Here is a 20,580-nt window from a genome sequence, read left to right as displayed (position 1 = left end):
TCCCATCCAGTTATTACGACATTTAGTTGTTTTCATTACTTCTTATCCCCTGCGCTGATATGGATCGAGGTTATGAAGTCACACCCTAAGTGAGGTTTCTTTGGGATCGAGTGCATTATAGCCAAGACTTGCCGTACGGTCATGTCCGACAACGCTCCAGACGTCCCAGTCACCTGCATCTCAACCGAATACGTCGGCGCCTTGGTCATACTCCGCACTCCTTAACGAAGGCCATCATAAAAGGGACCCTCAACGGATATGTCTTATCATTTCCCCAAGCTTCCTTTCTGAGAGTTGTTCACGACATGCGTTAGGTATTGCCTCTTGCACTTTCATGCGAACTAGGGTGCATGCCGGGGATTCTCAGCCTTCCTAGGCAAAGGGTTTAAGTTTCCCTAGAAACTGTTTATTTCGTGGGTCTTATATGCCTCATAATCTGAGGTCTTATTTTCCTGTTCCGTATGTCTTACTTTGCCCATATGTAAATCAAACACGAAAGATATTTTATTAATAATCTCTGTTCAACTACACATTTTCTTTTGGAATTACAACTTTATTCATGGATAATACTTCTTGATATACACAGGGTTCCAAGGGTGATCCATCTTTCGATCTTTCCCTTTGATTTCGTCGTATATTATCTTCCCTTCCGCGTCTGTGTTTTTCCCTTCGCAATATGCCAATTCGTATGCCTCGTTTCCAACTACCCTTTTCATGATGTATGGACCTTCCCACGTGGATTCCATCTTCCCTCCTGATCCCTTCTGGTATGGTGGAATCTCCCGCAGTACAAGGTCTCCTGGCACAAAACATCGTGCTTTCACTCTCTTGTTATATTCTCTTGACAGCCTTTGGTGATAGTTCTTCATATGATGTAACGCGGTTTCTCTATTTTCTTCGAGGTCATCCAATTTTGCGAGTATTAAATCTGAGTTTAGCCTCTTTTCCCATGCTTCTCTCCTGGTTGTCGGGAGGATGGCCTCGGTTGGAAAGACTGTCTCCATTCCATATGTCAAGCAAAAGGGGGACATTCCAGTGGCATCTCGCCTAGTGTGACTATATGACCATAGCACGTGTGGGATATGCTCACACCATCCTTTATGGTGACCTTCCAACTTCTTCTTCAACATAGACACTAATGTCTTATTTGTGGCCTCCGCTTGCCCGTTACTCTGCGGGTATAGCGAAGTCGACTTCCCGGATTGAATCTTGAAGGTGTTAAATAGCATGTTCACATTCTCCCCTTCGAATTGATTTCCATTATCCGAAAAAATTAAAACCGGTATCCCGAATCTACATATGATATGCTCTAGGACGAAGTCATATACATATCCATCTATCGTGTGTTGCAGGGCTTTAGCTTCCACCCATTTCGTGAAATAGTCTGTTTCCACTACTAAATACCCCCTATTCTTAGTCCGTGTAACGAATGGTCCTACAATATCTATCCCCCACATGTCAAATGGCCAAACACTTAATACAGAGTTCAAGCTAGTACACGGGGAATGTATTTTTTTCACATACCTTTGGCATGCCTCGCATCTCGTGGAGATGTCTTTTGCGTCTTTGTGCATGTATGGCCAGAAGTAACCTTGTGTCCTTGTCTTGTGAGCTAAGGATATGGTCCCGCTGTGGTTTCTAGCATCTCCATAATGAATTGATTTCATAATCTCTATTCCCTCTTTTCGCGACAAGCATCTCATCAAAAGGCCCATATATGACCTTCTATACAGTATCCCTTCTCGTACCTCGTAGTTCGTGGCTTTGCTTTTAATATTATTTGCCTCTTTCCTATCTCGCGGGAGATCTCCTTTCATCAAATAGTTGTAGATAGGGGCTCGCCAATCGTTTTCATCTACCTCCATATCTCCTTCTTCAATGATCATAACCCTCAGTTCCTTCTCTTCCCGGCTTACTGATGGCTGAATCAACCGTTCAATCCGGATATGCCAAATTTTCGGGTCTTCAATCATTGAAGCTATAAAGGCAAGAGCATCTGCGTGTCTGTTATTATATCGGCCTATGTTCCTCCAAATTATTCTTGGTATCTCGGCAAAATACTCCTTTACAAGTTGTAAGTACTTTTGCATCACTGGATCAACCGCGTTATACCCCCCCTCAATTTGGCGAACTACTAGCTGTGAATCGCTGGTAATTCTTACGTCATCCAATCCTATTTCGATCGCAATCCTTAAAGCTTGTACTACTACTTCATATTCGGCTTCATTATTAGTTGCCTTATATTCTAAGCGGAAGCAAAATACAATTATGACTCCTCCTATTGAAGTGAATACTATCCCCATACCTTCTCCTGAGCTGTTTGTAGACCCATCAACGAATATCTTCGATCTTCGAGGATGGATTTCTTGTAGCAGATCCTTTGGGTTCGGGCGTCCTTCATCTACGTCCATCATCTCCTCTACCCCGTCATCTTCTTCTAACGGGAATTCAGCTAGGAATTCTGCAATGATGTGTGACTTCATGGAAGTCTGAACTTCGTATTTAGCCCAAAAAATCAATCTGGGTATTCCATCTCTCGACTATTCCCACCCTATTCGAGCTTTTCAAGACTGATTCTATAGGTACTCTTATTAAAACTTTGATCTTGTGAGTTTGAAAATAAGATAGTAACTTTCTAGACGCGTATACCAGTGCTAGTATCAGTTTTTCAATCTTTGCGTAGTTCCTTTCTGCTGAGTTGAACGTTTTTCTTATGTAAAATATTGGCTTCTCCACCCCTTCATCTGTTCGAAGTAGTACTACACTAAGGGCATTTGGTGTTTCTGCAAGACAAATAAGTAATTCTTCCCCTGGTTCTGGCTTTTGTAATATTGACAAGTTGATTAAGTACTCTTTGATGTTTTGCAGCGCTTGCTCACATTCTTGTGTGCAAGAAAATTTTGCACATTTTTTTTAAAATGTCAAAGAAATGTTTACATTTATCTGAAGATCTCGAGATAAACCTTCCCAAAGCTGCTAACTGCCCATTTAGTTTTTGCACATCTTTTATAGTGGCAAGTGACGACATTTATAGTATGGATTGTACTTTAGCTGGGTCCACCTCGATTCCTTTCCTCAAAACTATATGGCCAAGAAATTCGCAGATTCAACTCGAAAAATGCATTTCGCCGGATTTATCTTCATTTTATACTTCTTCATTTTCTCAAATATTTCCTTTAAATCTTTCACGTGATCCCCTGAGTCCTTAGTTTTCTCGAGCATGTCGTCCACATATACGTCCAATGTTGTATGCACCCATTTGGAAATTTTTTTCTCTACCATCCGTTGGTATGTAGCTCTCGCGTTCTTTAATACGAATGAGATTCTCGTGTAACAATACAGCCCTCTTGGAGCGAAGAATGCTGTATGTTATTGATCTTCTTCATTTAAAGGTATCTGGTTGTACCCTGATTAACTATCCATTGAGGAGAGTCTTTTATATCCTACCTCCGATTCCACCATTTGTAGGATATTGGGTAAAGGGAAGCTGTCCTTTGGACATGCAATGTTTAAATCACTAAAATCAATACATATCCTTATCCCATTATTCTTCTTTGGTACTATAACCATATTTGCAATCCACTCCGGATATTTTGTTTGTCTTATGATACCCGCATCCATCATCTTCTGAAGTTCCTTTTCAATTTGCTCATGATAGGTGGTTGCTATCTTCCTTATTCGTTGTGTTACTGGTTTAATTGCTAGATCCAGAGGAAACTTGTGACATGCTACTCGAGGGTCAATTCCCGACATTTCTTCCATGCCCCACACGAATACTTTGCGGTTGTCATATAGCAACTGGATTAACCTCACTTCTTCGTCGGCTTCCATCTTCGTCCCGATCTTCACTATTTTCGGATCTTCGCCTGTACCCAAATTTATATCTTCGTTGGTTCTACATCTGCGAAATTCATGGTTGGCTCGTTTAGCGCGGTTGGTTCCTTCAATTTTAGTATCGGAAGTCACCTTCCTTTTATTTCACTGGGTATTGCCCATCTTTTCTTTTCCTTGGTCATGTATACCATTAGTTCCTTTTCCTTAATTGACTCTAATGCGCTCCTCCTTATTTCCTTCCTCCTTTTCTGTCTCTATTCGTAGTTTTCGATATCCTTCTCTTCGCAGTCATTCGCGTCTCCCCAATTTCCTTTTATCTTGTCGATCCCACTCGGCATTGGGAATCGTACCGCCTGGTGGTAAGTCGATGCAACCCCTTTTATTCCATGAATCATGGATTTCCCATGAGGGCATTATATGGCGACTCCACGTCCACCACACAGACAGTAACTTCCGTCTCTAGCTCACCCGCAAAGATCTTCCTGCATATTTCACCCTTTGGTTTCGTTGCCACTCCATTGAATCCGTATAGATTGTACCCCGAAGGCACCATGTCAGAATCTTCATATCCAAAATCTTTAAATGCATGATAGAAAAGGACGTCCACCGAGCTTCCCATGTCCACTAAGACCCTGTTTATTTCCAAGATCTTTCCCTTACCGCTTCGATACTCTTTTCCCCGCGAGCATTCGCCAATAGATAAGATGATGACTAATAAGTTCGTGTGCGATACTTCCTCCGGTGCATCTTACGCCAAGACCTTTTTTTTCCATTCCTCCAGAGGTTCCCTTGTAGTTGCATCTTTTCTGATGTCTACACCCAAGTAAGATTAAAGACCAACAACTACTAAAACATACAAGATTCAAGATGAACAAGATGCAAGAAGTATGAAAAGTAAATATTGACACAAGCATATAACGTGGTTCGGCCATTAACACCTACGTCCACGGGAAAGAAGATGTTTTCTTATTGATTATAAAGTCTTATCCTTGAAAGAAGTAGAAATATCACTTAGATTTCTAACTTTATCTCTATCTAGATCTCTCTCAGGAATTCTCTGTAGAAAGACCATCTATTGATACATAAGTTGTCCATCTCCTTCTACATGGACCGGTATTTATAGACATAATAAGACTCGTGATGGTCTGGCCTCGCCGAGCATATGATTCTGTCGTCTGTCTCCTCTAGGCTTCGAGCAAGCTTCTATACTACCCCTCGTGATGGCATGCTAGGTTCCTCTCCGAGATATCTCGCCCTGTACACCGTTGTGTCGTTATTCTCGAGTAACCTCGTACTGCATCATTCTTGGGCTATAGTATAGGTCGTACGAGCTCTCCGAGGTGTTGTAGACTCGCTCGTGCTTTTTATGATTCTTCATTAAATGCGGTCCTCCTTTTTAGACTTGACCATATGAGTGGATTAGACTACTCCTTTACACGCGTCATTCATGTGACGTTGTAGCAGGTGTATTGATTCAGACCATCTCGCCTTTTTAGAGGATGAATCGATGATCCTATCTCATCTGTTTCACCTCTTAGGATGCTGACACGTGGCTATCGATTATTTTACCTTCACATCCCTCTTCACCATAGGGATTATCTCATTTCTTTCGTTGTCCCTTTTGTACACTCTTGAGAGCACATTGTCGTGAAAATTTTGGATGTCTTCCTTCGAATGTACTATGAAATTATAGCTGGACCTCCACGTTTCCTTTTTTATTTCAATCTGATGCCCCTCTGACCGGCTCTTATGGTAGTCACGTTGCGGCGGTGTGGCAGCCTCTGATCCTCCACGTAGTGCGCGATCTTTTCTTGTTCAATGAGACGAAGTATGATCCTTCGGAAATTCTTACAATTGTTCGTATGATGCCCCTGAAAGCGATGATATCGGCAAAACTCATGATTCCTCTTCCCCGGTTGTGGTTCCTTACCCAGGTTTGGAGGGACTGGGAATTCTTCAGTCAATATGGCTTCCTCCCATATCCTTTCTACAATTGTATTAAGTCATGGGAGTTTCAACTCGGTCCATGCTAATGCGCTCGATCCTTGCTTCGTTGTCTTCATATTCTTCGCCTCATAACGTCTTGTCTGGTGTTGTTTCCAATTATGCATGATCCAGTGCGGTTGCCACGTCTTCCCTCGTCCATTGCGTTTTCTTATCCCTTTCCGAGCTCCCCATCTCTATTGTCATAGATCGCAGCTCCCATAAGATCTCATGATCTAAAGTTCTTCCTCTTACTTCGTAAATGTTTCCTTCGCTCTTGTTACGTTTATTCTCATCCTCGTGCCTCCCTTTCTCTTCGTATTTTAGTTTTTGATTTTCACACCTCGCCTCCAGCAGTAATATCCTCAGGTATCTTTCCCGATCATATCCTTCCCGTAGCTTCCTTTACCGCGTTCTTCTTTCTTTACTTTTCCCATCTTCCTCGTAATCTTCCCATGGATCGTTTCCTCGTTGCGGAATCTTCATTTGAGACGAAGTTGTTATCGCTTCTGAACTTATATCTTTCTCTTGCAAGTTTCCAATCTTCCCCTCGTTGTTGCGTCTGTAATCCTGTCGTGTCACCTGACCTCCTTGCTTTACCGTTCTCGCTTGCTTCTCAGATTTGTACCTTACTCGTCATTTCTCCCGACGGGGTGCCTCATTCGGATCTTCCAACGTCATGCTCTCCTCAACATCCTTTCCCCTTTTCTTCCAGGTTGTTCTCCTTTTTGCGATAGCCCTAGCTTTCCTAATTTGGATAGGTTCTTCCATAAGTTCAGTATCTTTCTCCGCCTCGCCTTTCCGCCGGCTTATGGTGCATTCTCCTTCTACGACCAATGCCTTTACTTTCATTTCTTCTCTCCGTGCCTCCAGCCGCTTGCTCTTCCTCGTTGCTATCACGTGTCTCGCCCGATCTGGTGTCCTTGCCATCAACTAATCCTTGGTTCGATATTTCCAAGTCTACTTTCGCTCTATGGTGCAACACCCAGAGATTATAAAACAACTCGCCAAGATCTCTAACTTTTATAATTTTAAAACAGTTTCAACCTTTCTCAAACTCTTAGATGAGGATGAATCCCCGATCTAAGTCCCTGTTTCTAGATGCCAAAATGTAACTACTGGAAATCCGGTAGCACACCCAAATAAGAAAAGAAACAGATCTAAGACATGATAAAGGTTTCAGATAAAAAATTCTTTATTGCTTAACCACTCCAAGTAGTGAAAATACAAGTTCTTGTTTACAAGGAAACCATAATCTCTCATTCCAAGCAAAGCTCTCTCCTCCCAAAGAATCCGACCTCCCATACATTGCCCAAGGACCCCTATTTATATACCAATCGACCCTAATGGTGTACAACTCATTTTACTTCGTCTGCATCTCGTGGAGATGCTTTATACTTCGCTCAGATCATTTTCCATAAACTTTTCCCCTTTCTTTCGCTGACAACTTTGGATGTTTGTCGGGACAGCTGTCTCTTGTCTTGCTCCATAATTTACTGACTTCGCCAATTATCTTTTCAGCTAAGGAACCTTATTTCGCCATCCTTTACTTCGTGATTGGTATCCTGCCGGGTATTCCAATTGATCCTTCGCAACTTAGACTCTTCAAGTGAGTTACATCGCCTTAATATGATACCTCGCGCATGGTTTTTCATTTCGCCAATCATTCAATAATGACGATCCTGACTTGATTTGACATGTCACTGACGAGGATTTTCGGGAAATAATGTAAGATCTTTCAGCAGGGTTCCCTTGAATGACTCGTGTCTTCTCCTAGGTCCACGTGGCGAATCGTATCTTTGGTATTTACAACTTTAGAGGCATGCCTTACCAACAAATCTTGAGAAAGATATATACGCTTCAAATGGGGATAGACTTGTAATCTTCTTCCCGCACTCTTTAGTACATTCTTTCTAATGCTTGATCACAACTTTCAGCAAATTCTCGCAAAGATGTCCTAGAGTTCATGTAATGATCAAAAAAAGAATTGATACTCTCACTTCTTTGTGTCGTATTCATTCCGGCAAAAAAAGTCCCTCTATTATAAATCGGTATCCATTTTTCACGAATATTAAATAAGTCTTTAAGCCATGTATTCTCCGTAAAATCAAATTCTACTAGCATTGAGCCATTGACTGCCATTGAGTTTCAAAATCTTCTACTGTGTATGTGAAGCGAGTAACTTCCTTGACGGTTTTTTAAATTTGGACTTCTTAAAAAATACAAGACTTAGCTTCTCTCCAAATTTTTTCTTAATGTGCCATAAACAAAAACGATGGCGGGTTTCGGGAAATACCTACGCAATTGCAGTTGTCATAGCCTGATCTTGATCAGTAAGTATAGAAATGGGAGGATGACCTCCCATTGCTTCAAGCCATGTCATAAACAACCAGGTAATCGTGTCTTTAGTCTCATCTCCTAGCAATGCAAATCCAAATGTTATAGATTGCCAAAAGAAACAGCGGAAAATGGGTCATTTGTCCAAATATTTTTAAAACATGGTTCAAATGGACGAGTAAAAATTAGTATGGGTGAAATGGACACCAAAAAAATAGCAAGGATGAAACTGGATTCATCCTGACTTTAACTTAAAAAATAGCAAGGATGAAACTGGATGCATCCTGATGTAAATTAAAAATAAGAAAAAATATTTGAAAATGGGTAGGATGAAACTGTTTACATCCTGACTATTTTTTCATTTTTATCCATTTAAACAGTGTCAAAATCTAAGTGTCTTTTTCATCCAGAAATTATTGATTTTGGTCTTTTTAACCAATTTTGTGAAGAAACTGTAGGACTTTAAAGCTGATGTGCTTTGATTGGGTCCGTTTGTTATCCTCTTCTATAAAGAATTCTTGAAGAGGTAAACTCAACAAATTCATTAAAAGTTCAGTTCATGCATTGGTACCAGATAATAACATGCTATTAGTCTAACTGCAAATGGATACACAGATTGACGATAGATAAGGTTACAAATATACATTATTATGATTGATCTTTGTGAATACATTCAACTATACTAATTGCAATAGAATCAATACACCTCCAATAGGGAAACCACCTGTTTTGTTTCTTTACGAGCAAAATGAAGAACAGACCCCAAAATCCAACTATAAACCCCAAGGAAACAAAACAATACAACAACTTCTCTTCATCTGATGATCTAGTATCGGCAGTACTAACATCATCTTCACTCTTGCAACTTTTCGTGGTCGGGAATCCAGATAGTAAGTCATTGCCAACATAAGCAGAACCATGCAAACTCAATGTGTCGATTGATGACAAACATTGTGGGATATGTCCACAGATTCTATTAGAACTCAAATCCAAGGATTCTAAACTGGACATGTTTCCGATATTTGCTGGAATGTTATCGGAAAAGAGATTATGCGACAGATTCAGCATAACAAGTCCATTTAATAAACTCATCTCTCTTGGAATTTTTCCATCTAAAATGTTACATGATAGATCGATTCCGGAATTATATTCGTACAGAACCTCAAATTGTGCTACTCTGCCTTTAGTAGCCAACTCAAATTGCATTGTCCAGATTGGTAATAGTATCAGGTAGTTACTACGTTGAATTGGTAGCTGAAATTTCATCAAGTTTCGTATGTTTCTGGTAATTGGACCTGAGAAGTTATTTATTGACAAGTCTAATATTTGAAGGGAAGGCATATAATAAATCCCTTCAGGAATGGACCCATTAAACTTGTTTGACCGTAAAGAAATAATCTTCAGGTGATTGAGTGAATGAAAACCAGAGGGTATAACACCTTCAAAGTTGTTATGTCCTAAGTGGAGACCTCGCAAGTACAAAATTTGTCTATTGGCTTAGGAAAAGTACCATTGAGATTGTTATAGCTAAGTTGAAGATATTCCAGACCTTCTGCTCTTTGAATCTCATTTGGAATGTTTCCAGTGAGATTGTTGTTGCTGAGATTTAGAACAGTAAGACTTCTGCAGTACCCTATACTAGTAGGTATATTCCCTGATAGTTTGTTGTTCGAGAGATTAATGAGATTCGGATCATAATATTTTCTTAGTTCTTGTGAACATATGGAAGAGGGAATTGAACCTGAAAGTTGATTGCCACTTAGATTAATGTATTTAGCACTTGATAGTCTTTCTCCAGCTTCTAATGATATTTCACCACTAAGTTTATTATGTGATGAATTCAAATCATAGACACCTTGAGGTGGAAGTGGCAGAGGACCAATAATTTTGTTGTTAGACAAATCTAAGGAAACTAGATTTTGGAGTTTGGAGATGCATGAAGGGATAGCTCCTTTAAGGTTAGTATCCGACAAAATCAAATATTTCAAATGGGTTAAGTTATAGATGAAATTAGGGAATACATTCAAATGCACTGACCCCAGTGCTAAAGTCTCCAATTTAGCTTTAGCGTACAGATGTAAGCTTTCATCTCTATTGATGGTTAGCCTATTTGAGGTCAAATCTAGGGTGGTGAGGTTTAATTCGTTAATCAAAGAGATCAATGAAACATTCCCACCGATAGAGTTTTTAGACACGCGAAATTCAACAAGTTTCTTGAGCGTAGTAATACAACTTGGAAGTGTTCCAGTAATGTTATTACTTTGAAAAACAAGTCGTCGAAGGGGAAGAATCTCGCTGATTGAATTAGGTATTGGTCCTTGGAAATTGTTGTAAGACAAGTCGAGAAACTTTAGGTTTTTTAGGTTCGAGATTAATGAAAGATTACTTGTAATGTTATTGTCGGAGAGGTCTAGATAATGCAACCGAGAAAGATGGTAGAGTAAAAAAGGTACTAAGGATCCTTGAATGGAACAACCTGAGGCAGAGAAACTGACTAACTGTGGTGCATTTGAACTCAGAATTAATCCAGTTGCATTAGTTGACGAAATCTGAAGTTTTTCTAGATTAGGCCAACTATGTTCAAACATCCTAGTTAGATCTGTGTGAACATTTTTGTTAACACTCACATCAAGGTCTTTAAGTTGAGGAAGATAAGGAATTGAACCATGCAGTTCGCAATAAGATAAGTCAAGTATAGAAAGTGAGGTTAAATTAGCAAGTTGTACTGGGATTGAGGTAGTGAGAGGGTTGAAGTTCAGATTTAGATAGGATAAACGGGAAAGATTGTGAAACTCCAGAATTGGGAATACTGAGCCAGATATATGACAATAAAATATATCGAGATCCCTAAGATTCCAGAGATATGATATATGTCTGGAAAAATTCGACGTGGCCTCAGATAGATTAATACCAGTCAACCTTAACACCTGGAGATTTTCTAAACCCCTAACCGATTCTATGGATGATGACTGTAAGCAATTTGTATCATAATAAGATCCCCTCCGTGGCAACAGAACGCAAGATAAATCGAGGTGCTCAAGAAGTGATAGGTTACTGATTTGTGTGGTAATCGACGCTGAAATGCTAGAATACGAGAGATCAAGATGAGATAGTTTCGTTAGATAAGAAAACTGAGGTGTGATTTCTGATTCTGAAAACTCATTGAAAGCAAGATCGAGATACTCCAGGTGAGTGATATTGGAAAGGGAAGGAGATATTTTACCTCGCAGTGCAGTATTTGGTCGTGGGTGGGTAAAAGCATAGTCATCATATAGGAAACTTTCAAAGTCTATATTCCGGAGGTCGATGGATATGACATGAAAAGACTCACTTGAGCATCCAATACCATGCCAGTCACAGCAGTTTTGATGCTGAATGCCTTGTTGCCATGAAGATAATCGGTGCGCGGGGTCTTCCAGAGAAGATTTAAAACTCAGCAGAGTCCTTCTTTCCTCTTCATGGCATCCATGAGAGGCTAATGGGCATTCAGTGATGCTGATCAGTAAAAGCAGACTATATGTTGCCAGATGCATAATGAATTTTTATTTTTCTCTCTCCTCACCATTCTCCTTTCTCTGCATTATTTTGAAACTATTAGGTTTTAGATCCGGTATCCTTTAGGCTTTAGATCCTGTGTCTCTAGGTGTTAGATCATTTAGGTTTTAGGTTTCTTAGTTTTCCATAGACTCTAGGATGTCTTCAGATAATCGTTATACAAAGATTGATCGTAAGTTTTTTAAATTTTCTAAGCCAACACAGAATCCTTCAACCTCCATTACCCTAACTGAATTTTACTCCAAAGGTTCATCCCAAGGCATTTTCCCCTTACCTTTAGCCAAACATCTGCATAATATTGTTTTTGAAGCTGCTAAAAATGGAGATGCAGGAAGAAGCTAATGGAAACATTATTTCAACGGAATCTGGTTTACAGTCAATAAAATTTCTAATAACAATGGTTTTTATCTTTTTATTCTCCTATCCAAATCAAATCCAAAGTTAGATCCTGTTTCCTTTTACATCCCATCTGGCAATTGTTATGAAGGTTGGTTTTCTTTTGCAACTTCACTAGGAGAAATTTTAGAACCAACCGCACCTTTTAACTCATATCATTCATATCGTCAGCCCCAGCAAATCAACCACAGTCGATCATATGCTCAAGTTGTAAAATCAAACTCTTCCAGTTTTTTGCAAAAACCAAAGAGTAATCCGCAACCAAAATTTCTGAAACAACCTAAAATTCTGAAGAACTCTCCATTCTATTGTGATAGTCTAGCTGCGCCGTTACAGAAATCTCATTCTTTGATGTCCATAAATATTAAGCAGCAGGATAAACACAATCTTCTGGGCAAATGGAAGAATGCTTTTGTGATTTCTGCACCTATTCCGGTAACTTCATGGGAAAGCATTGGTAAAGCTCTCCAAGATAAGACGCATAGGAACATTCCATTTTTATTATTCCCGATCAATTCTTGTCAAGCTGTTTTCCATGTGGAAGAAGGTGTTTCTAAGGAACAAGATTTTGAGTTTGTTTTTACTTTCCAAAACGTTAACTTTACTGTGTTCAGATGGAATACTCAGCTATGGAATATGGGTTCAAGCCAAGCTACAGATTTTTATATTGAAATTTTTGGAGTTCCATTTCAGTATTGGTCGTCGGAGGTTATGCACTCCATTGGAGGATTTTGTGGTGAAGTATTGTTCATCAATCCAGTTTCATTGAGATTGCAAGATTTAACTGCAATAAGAATGAAGATCAGGAATGTAAAAGGAATTAATCATATTCCTCGTCTAGTAACCCTAGTAACAGAGACTGGCACTCACTCTGCGAATATTTTCATTGCTGAAGCTCCTGCGACAAGTCATCTGAACCCTAGTTCATTCAATTCTGGGATATGGATGACTCAGCAATCTGGGAAGAAAGATTCGGAGAAGCATGTTGAACTGAATAAGGCAGATCCTCAGCACTTTTATCGCAATCAAGATGGTCATATTCAAAATACCACACTTTACCCAGTTCTTACGGCACCTGACTTGCTTGTCAAGCAAACCTCTTTGAAATCACAACGCAAGAAAAGGCGTAAGAGAAGGTCAAAGAAGAAAACAGTTGTGCATCCGATGATAACTCAAGCTTGGACTGAGAAACATTATACTAAGCAAAATTTGGTAGAATCTGATCCTGTGGCGATGGATGTAGATGTGGCGATGAATGTAGATGTGGCAATGGATGTAGATGTGTCACCGGCTTTTAAGTTTACCTGCTCAGATATTTGGCAACAACCACCACCTTCATACCAATCCGAAAACCCACCTAGAAATATGATCAACCCACCTAGAAATATGATCCCCAACCATACTAAAATTCTATCAAAAAATCCTTCAAAAACAACTTTCACATACACACGTACCTTTCAACGAAAACCATTTGCCATTATATGTCCAATTCCAAGAATCATTACCCCGTGGAGTACATTACCCGTTTTCCCATCAATACCAAGTCAGCAGCCTTTGATTAAATCTTAGATTATATCAATTCCATCTCCTTTTAAAACTCTACTTTTTCATAACACACTGTGCCAACAATCAACTCGGACATATATTCCTTACATCCATAATCATCAAAAACAGTTCAATGTTCCACAATGGGTTATCACAGAGGTACAAAGATTATTTGATCTGGGAGTTTCTCTAACAACAAGTTTTAATTTGATGCCTAACCATTCAAAGAAATTTCTTTTGGGAAAGATATCATTAGAAGGTCCTGTGCACAAGGAAAAAACTTTTAAGGTTTCTGCTGGGAGTGTTGGTAAAGACTTTGCAGTTCAAACTTTAATTTCTCTGGAGGAAGTTTCCTGTACTTCGATTCATGAGTTAAAAGATAGAGTTCAACCATTAGGGGGTTTGGAAGACACTTTTATGTCTTCTTTAGATGGCGCATCCACAGACAATGAATCTTCTAATGGAACGCCTATTTTTCCACCAGGTTTTGAGCCAGAAAATAATGATACTACTGATGATGCTAGCTCCTCATATTTAGTCTCTAAAAAATCAAAAAGGCTGGTCACTGAGTGTAAAAGATTGGGTTTTGATCTTCAGCAAGTGGGTTCGATAAGTGATAAGAGAAGAAGATGTAAGAAGGTTATGGGTTCATCCTTTTATTAATGAGTCTACAGATACTATCCTGGAATGTTAGAGGACTTTGCTCCTATAACAGAAGACTTATAGTGAAAAAGATGATTCAAATGACTAAAGCTACTGTAATTCTTTTACAAGAGACAAAGATGGAGTCCTGCACAGATTATGATATTCTGCAAATTTGTGGTAATTCAAATTTTGGTTGGACTTTTCAACAGTCTTCGGGTAATTCAGGAGGGATGATAATTCTGTGGAACAAATATCTAATGGAGGTATTAGATTCTCTTGTGGGAGAATACACTCTTTCAATCTTATGCAAAAATAAGGCTGATAATTTTCAATGGGTTTTAACAAATGTGTATGGTCCTAATAAATCTTATGAAAGGAAATTCTTTTGGGAAGAGTTGGACAACAGTTTCAGATTATGGAATAGTCCTTGGTGTTTGGGGGGTGATTTTAATACAATCACTAAATGTGCTGAGAAGAAAGGTTGCACAAGAATTTCAAAGAGTATGAAAATTTTTAATGAGTTCATCTCCACTCATGATCTTATTGATCTTCCCATGAAGGGTGCAAGATTTACCTGGTCTAATGGTCAGACAAACTCCATAATGTCTAGATTAGATAGATTCCTCATATCTCCATCCTTTGAAGCCCACTACCCTTTTGTTTCTCAATTAGCTAAAGCTAGACCTACCTCAGATCATATACCTATTCTTCTTGACATTTCTGATCCTTCTTGGGGACCTAGCCCTTTTAGATTTGAAATAATGTGGTTCTTGGAGAATGGTTTCATTAATATGTTGGAGGAGTGGTGGTCTTCTTTTTGTTTTGCAGGTAGTCCAAGTACTATTCTTTGGTGTAAGCTTAAAGCTCTTAAAGAGAAGTTAAAGGAGTGGAACAGGGATACTTTTGGACACACTACTTCAAGACTGAAGCATATATTATCTGAGATTCAATCACTGGATAGTTTAGCTGAAGTGGGTGAGTTGTCCATGGAACAACTGAATGGAAAATTACTTCGCACCGTTGAATTTGAGAAACTTACACACATGGTAGAGGTGGCGTGGAAAATTAAATCAAAATCAGATTGGTTAAAAGCTGGTGACAGAAATACTCATTTTTTTATGAGTAAGGCTACTGCTAGAAGAAGACACAACAGAATTAGGCAGTTGTACGTGGATGGCAAGCTTGAAGATGATAGGAGTAAGTTACAGGATCATATTGTGGAGTTTTATAAGAACCTGTTCAGGGAAGAAGAACAAATAAGACCTGTGCTTGAAGAGATTACTTTTGATAGCATTAATGCTGTTGAGTCGGTTATTCTAGATGCTGTTTTCAGTGAGGAGGAAGTTTTGTGTGCTGTCAAAGATCTTGGCCAAGACAAGGCGCCTGGACCTGATGGTTATCCTCTGATGTTCTTCACCAAATGTTGGAATTTCTAAAAAGCTGATGTTATGGGCTCTATTCAAGAATTCTGGGAAACAGGTAGTTTCGACGTTAAACATAACTCCACTTTTATTGCCCTTGTTCCTAAGAAAGATCATGTTGAATCTATTAGAGACTGTCGACCTATTTGTTTACTAACTAGTTTCTATAAGATTGTAGCTAAAATTTTGGCTACTAGATTAAAACTAGTCATGCCTAAGTTAATCTCTCTTGTGCAATGTGCGTACATAGAAGGGAGGCAGATTATTGATGGTACTTTAATTGCAAATGAGCTGGTTGACTCTAGATTAAGATCAGGCAAAGAAGGAATCGTGTGTAAGATTGATCTAGAAAAAGCTTTCGATAGGGTGAATTGGAGTTTTTTGGAGTTTGTTCTGAAGAAGATGGGGTTCAGCATAAAATGGTGTAAGTGGATCAGATTTTGTTACTCAACGGCATCATTCTCTGTTTTAATTAATGGGTCTGCTTTTGGTTTTTTTAAAAGCACTAGAGGAGTTAGACAAGGATGTCCTATGTCTCCACTGCTTATGCTGATGATACTATTCTGTTTGGGGATAATAAGAAGGAAGAGCTTTCAAATATGTTTTCTATTCTTCACTGTTTTGAGTTCATTGCAGGCCTTAAGGTTAACACTTCGAAAACTAGGCTTATTGCAATTGGAGAAGTGCCAGACTTAAAAGAATGGGCAGAAGATTTTGGTTGCAAGACGGATACTTTGCCTTTCATGTATTTGGGAATGCCATTAGGAGCTAAACAGAATAGTACCACTATTTGGAATCCTGTCATTGAAAAGTTTGATGCTAGATTATCTTTCTGGAATCAAATTTCACTATCTAAAGGTGGTAAGATGGCTCTTCTTAAACATATTCTTACTTCTATTCCTTTATATTATTTTTCACTTTTCAAAGCTCCAATTTCCATCATTAATATTTTGGAGAACAAAATGAGGAACTTTTTATGGGAGTATAAAGATTCAGGAAGTAAGAGCTCTCATTTAATCAATTGGAAGATGGTTATGGCCGGAAGAAAAAGAGGAGGGTTGGGAATTCTTAATCTTAGGTTGATGAATCAAGCACTTTTGGCTAAATGGAGTTGGAGATTTGGGGTGGAAAAGGCGCAGCTGTGGTGCAAGCTTATGGTGGAAAAGTATGGCTCTGATTTCTCTTACTGGACTCCAAAAAAAGTTAAATCTCCTCATGGTGTCTCTTGTTGGAGAACTATTGTTGATTGTAGTAATCTGGTAACACAATATTATTCTCTTAGAATACATTCAGGTACTCTCACTTCTTTTTGGCATGACAGATGGCTTGGAGACTCTTGTTTTATGGACTCTTTCAATAATCTGTACAAACTAGACAAGGGGTACAATGCTAGTGTTGCTGATCATATTACAGCAGATGGATGTTGGAAGTTTGTATTTAAGAGAAATCTAACAGATGCAGAATCAAACTCTCTAGCTGCTCTTTTGCAGATTATCGGTTCTACACCTCCTAGTCTACAAGGAAGATCTGATTGCAGAAGATGGTCGTTGCACTCAAGTGGAGTTTTCTCAGTAAAAACATTATATGCGGAGTTAAACAGCAATGCAGGAAATGATAACTTTCCTCATGGCTTTGTCTGGATTACAGATATTCCACCTAAAGTTAATTTTTTACTGTGGTGTGATGTTCATGGAAAGTTGAATTCGAAAGATATGATGCAAAACAAAGGGATGGATATTCATAGTTCTTGCATTCTCTGTGGAGACAGTAATGAATCTCAAGATCATGTTTTCATACATTGTAAGGTGGCTCATAAGATATGGTCCTCTGTTACACCAATGGATCAATGGGCATGGGTATTCCCTAACTCAATGGTTAACCTAGCAAGGACCTGGCAGAACGATCATTATTCTACTCATAGTAAAAGTGTTTGGAATCTTATTCCGGCTGCTGTGGTTTGGATTTTATGGAGGGAAAGAAACTGCCGCACTTTTGAAAATAATTATGTGTACAAAACTGATGACGACTTGTGTTTACAGGTTAAAACTCTTGTGCTAATGTGGGCTGCTAGTGTAGGTAATAAAATTCATTTGAACTTCTCTTACACTGTTCATCATTGGAGTACAGTCTTTCTGTAATCTGTTGTATTTTGCTTTGTTCTACCTCTGGTAGATTATTTGTACATTCTTTATCTTTGAATAAATCTCTCAATTCTGATCAAAAAAATAAAAAGAAGATGAAACATTGGTATTTGAGTCATGTTATTGGGTAACTTCACGACTATCTAAACCTGAATATAATTCTGTGAAGTTTTTATTTTATAACTGAATATTTAAGAATGCAGGTAACTACTTATATATAGTTTTCGCATAACATTGCATTACAACTTAAAGAACTGCATGTGAAATCGATTTCAACTTTTCTTGATCGACTGATGTTAAGCTTGAGCTGAAAATTGAATACCTAACCTCTTTCCTTCGCCTGTCGGTAGGTATGAACAGAAAGACATTTCAGTCGCAATATACCACCATTACACAGAAGTATCATAGATCGGTGATTTGAACGTTTGTGGAATGCTATTAGAGATGCGTATTCAGTGGACTGTAGAGTTCAGACACTTTCCAGTCAAAAATCTAAATTCATTTATTGATTTGACTTGAAAATTAGCTCTTTTTCTTTCACAGAAGACTTTTCTTTTCTTGCCTCATTGATGTTTCACCTGTCATAGGGACCATGTACCACTTATGTCTATGACAGGTAAAACAATAGCATTGATCTTCTTTTTTTGCCTCGTTTGTTTGAAAACAGATGCCCCTGCTGCTGTTAATATTTTGCTTGTAGTATCATTATAATGTTTTCAGCAATCATGAAACAGTATGTGCTAAATCACCATATTTCTTCTCTTTATTCATCTTTGTTAATCGAAAACAAAATTTCTAAATCGTATATAGTAAAATGTGCACGTGCAATTCGTTACAAGCTGTATTAGCTTTCCTTTGGATAGCAGTATTACGTGATACAAGTAACTTACACACTAGTTTTGACGAAATTAAAGAGACTATGTTTGCATTTGCAGTAAATAACAGAACTAAGCTGATTCCACCCTTGCCTGAAGCGTACTCTGGTAACTCCATGTGTGCTCGAAAGAGGGTTTGGGTTCTTAGCTTCGTTATTGAACAAGCTAGGTGGTTAACTCTAACAATGATTTGAAGATTAGAAGTATTTTTGAATCGATGACAAATAAACCTTTTATTCACTCCGTTTCACTTTAGATGATGTTCTTGGAGTTTTCATGCAGATTAAGAAATGGAGAAAAATACGAAGTTTTTCCATCCATATCTTTCAAAAAAGTCTTCAACATTAATTACTATTAGAACTTTGAAAAAAAAAACTTATAATTCTAAAATAAAATGCTAGGATATTATTGGTAGTTTTGTGGAATAATACGGTATCATAAATGACGAGGCAGGCACTAGGAAGAACGTTTAATGGCGAGGATTTACCATAGATTCAACAAGTATGGAAATATTGACATTGATGACAACTTTGAATGAAGGACCAGTTGAAGGAAATATTGACATTGATATCAGCCTTTCAGTTGAGGTTTCTGATGCCATGGAAAATGATGCTGAATTCATGGAAGCATTCTTATATTAATACTAGGTAGGTATTACCGGGGCCTACGGCCCCGGCTCAACCTTCGGTTTTTCTATGATAGGAAACTGATCTGATTGCTGGTTTGCTCCTGCTCTCCAAGTACCCCAAACTGATTTCTCATAGGAAGTTCATGGTGGGCTGCTGTTATATAATTGAGAAATTCATCAAGCTCCTCCAAACTCTATTCAAAGATTGGGTGCGTGGTCAATTAGTTATGGATGTTAACTAAATGAACACAGATACCTCATTGCCAAAAGAGATAGTCGTATAGCAACACTTGCGGATAGATGGATATCTGTCGTCGCAAGATCTTGAATTTCAGGTGGCAACAACAGCTATCCTTCTGGCAGAAGTGCGCTAGATAATGCAATTGTTGGATGAACACGGGGGTGCAATATCAGCCAACACTTACTAAATGATTCGGACACCTTCAAGTTCAATATTGCTGCTTAGTTTAGGTTAGTGGTAGAACAGGAGAAACAACATGCTAAATAGAAATGCTAAAGAAAGTGAGAACATATGGAACATTTTTCCAGATTCAAATACAATAACAGTACAAAGTATGCAGGTACCTTTACAAACAGTAGATCAGAAAATTATAGAAAAATTACTAATCCTAGTACCATATATAGAGCTTGCCCACCACCTGTATCAAAACACTTATATCTCCTATCTTTTTCTGTTGACTATCAAACGAAATGAACCACACGATGTGTTTCAAATAGTATATAAATAAGGTGAAATCTAAAACTCCTATGAGCGCATCGGTTGCAGTTGAAATTTCTGCAAGCAGTCCACTTGCAGTTGAAAATCCGAAGACCTTAGAAAATATGATTGCTTGATCAATAGAAGAGAGCCAATAAACGTAAAGTGCAACACTTAATCTAATTCAGATCCGACAGAAGATATCCCTGATTCTTCAACCTCACCAGCCATTGTGACTGGATATCCACAACGCGTTGACCCTAATTGTTGTTCGTGACCATTAAAGCCCAATCCATGCTTTTTTGCTACTAACTGCTTCTTGAAAGAACCCTGATTTTGGACATACTAAAATCTTTCTAGGCATATTGAATAGAGACAAAAAAAGTTGTGAAATAGCAAATTCAGATAACCCCTTAACCCATTTTTTTTAAATGGCAAATCTGCCCTTTATGTATTAGTGTTAGTAATATTGATTAGTGATTAAATATTTTGCTTAGTGATT

At 38.5% G+C, this 20,580-nt stretch overlaps 2 protein-coding genes across 2 annotated transcripts; both read right to left on the bottom strand.

The window, feature by feature from the left end:
- Positions 1-557: 557 nt before the first annotated feature.
- LOC113351047 lies at positions 558-2,483 on the bottom strand. Its single transcript, XM_026595119.1, has one exon. It carries the CDS (start codon positions 2,481-2,483, stop codon positions 558-560), a length of 1,926 nt encoding a protein of 641 aa, XP_026450904.1.
- Positions 2,484-9,611: 7,128 nt separating this feature from the next.
- Positions 9,612-10,742, bottom strand: LOC113351046 (MDIS1-interacting receptor like kinase 1-like). The gene has a single exon (XM_026595118.1). The coding sequence runs from the start codon at positions 10,740-10,742 to the stop codon at positions 9,612-9,614; it is 1,131 nt and encodes a 376-aa protein (XP_026450903.1).
- Between the last annotated feature and the right edge of the window lie 9,838 nt (positions 10,743-20,580).

Source organism: Papaver somniferum, chromosome 2 (assembly GCF_003573695.1).
Source record: "Papaver somniferum cultivar HN1 chromosome 2, ASM357369v1, whole genome shotgun sequence".
NCBI classification, from domain to species: Eukaryota; Viridiplantae; Streptophyta; class Magnoliopsida; order Ranunculales; family Papaveraceae; genus Papaver; species Papaver somniferum.
The sequence above is the reverse complement of the archived record's forward strand: the minus strand, read 5'-3'. Positions and strand labels throughout refer to the sequence as shown.

Excerpts from the sequence above, each read along its gene's own strand:
- LOC113351047 (XM_026595119.1), bottom strand. The coding sequence starts at position 2,483 with ATGAAGTCACACATCATTGCAGAATTCCTAGCTGAATTCCCGTTAGAA.
- LOC113351046 (XM_026595118.1), bottom strand. The coding sequence starts at position 10,742 with ATGTTTGAACATAGTTGGCCTAATCTAGAAAAACTTCAGATTTCGTCA.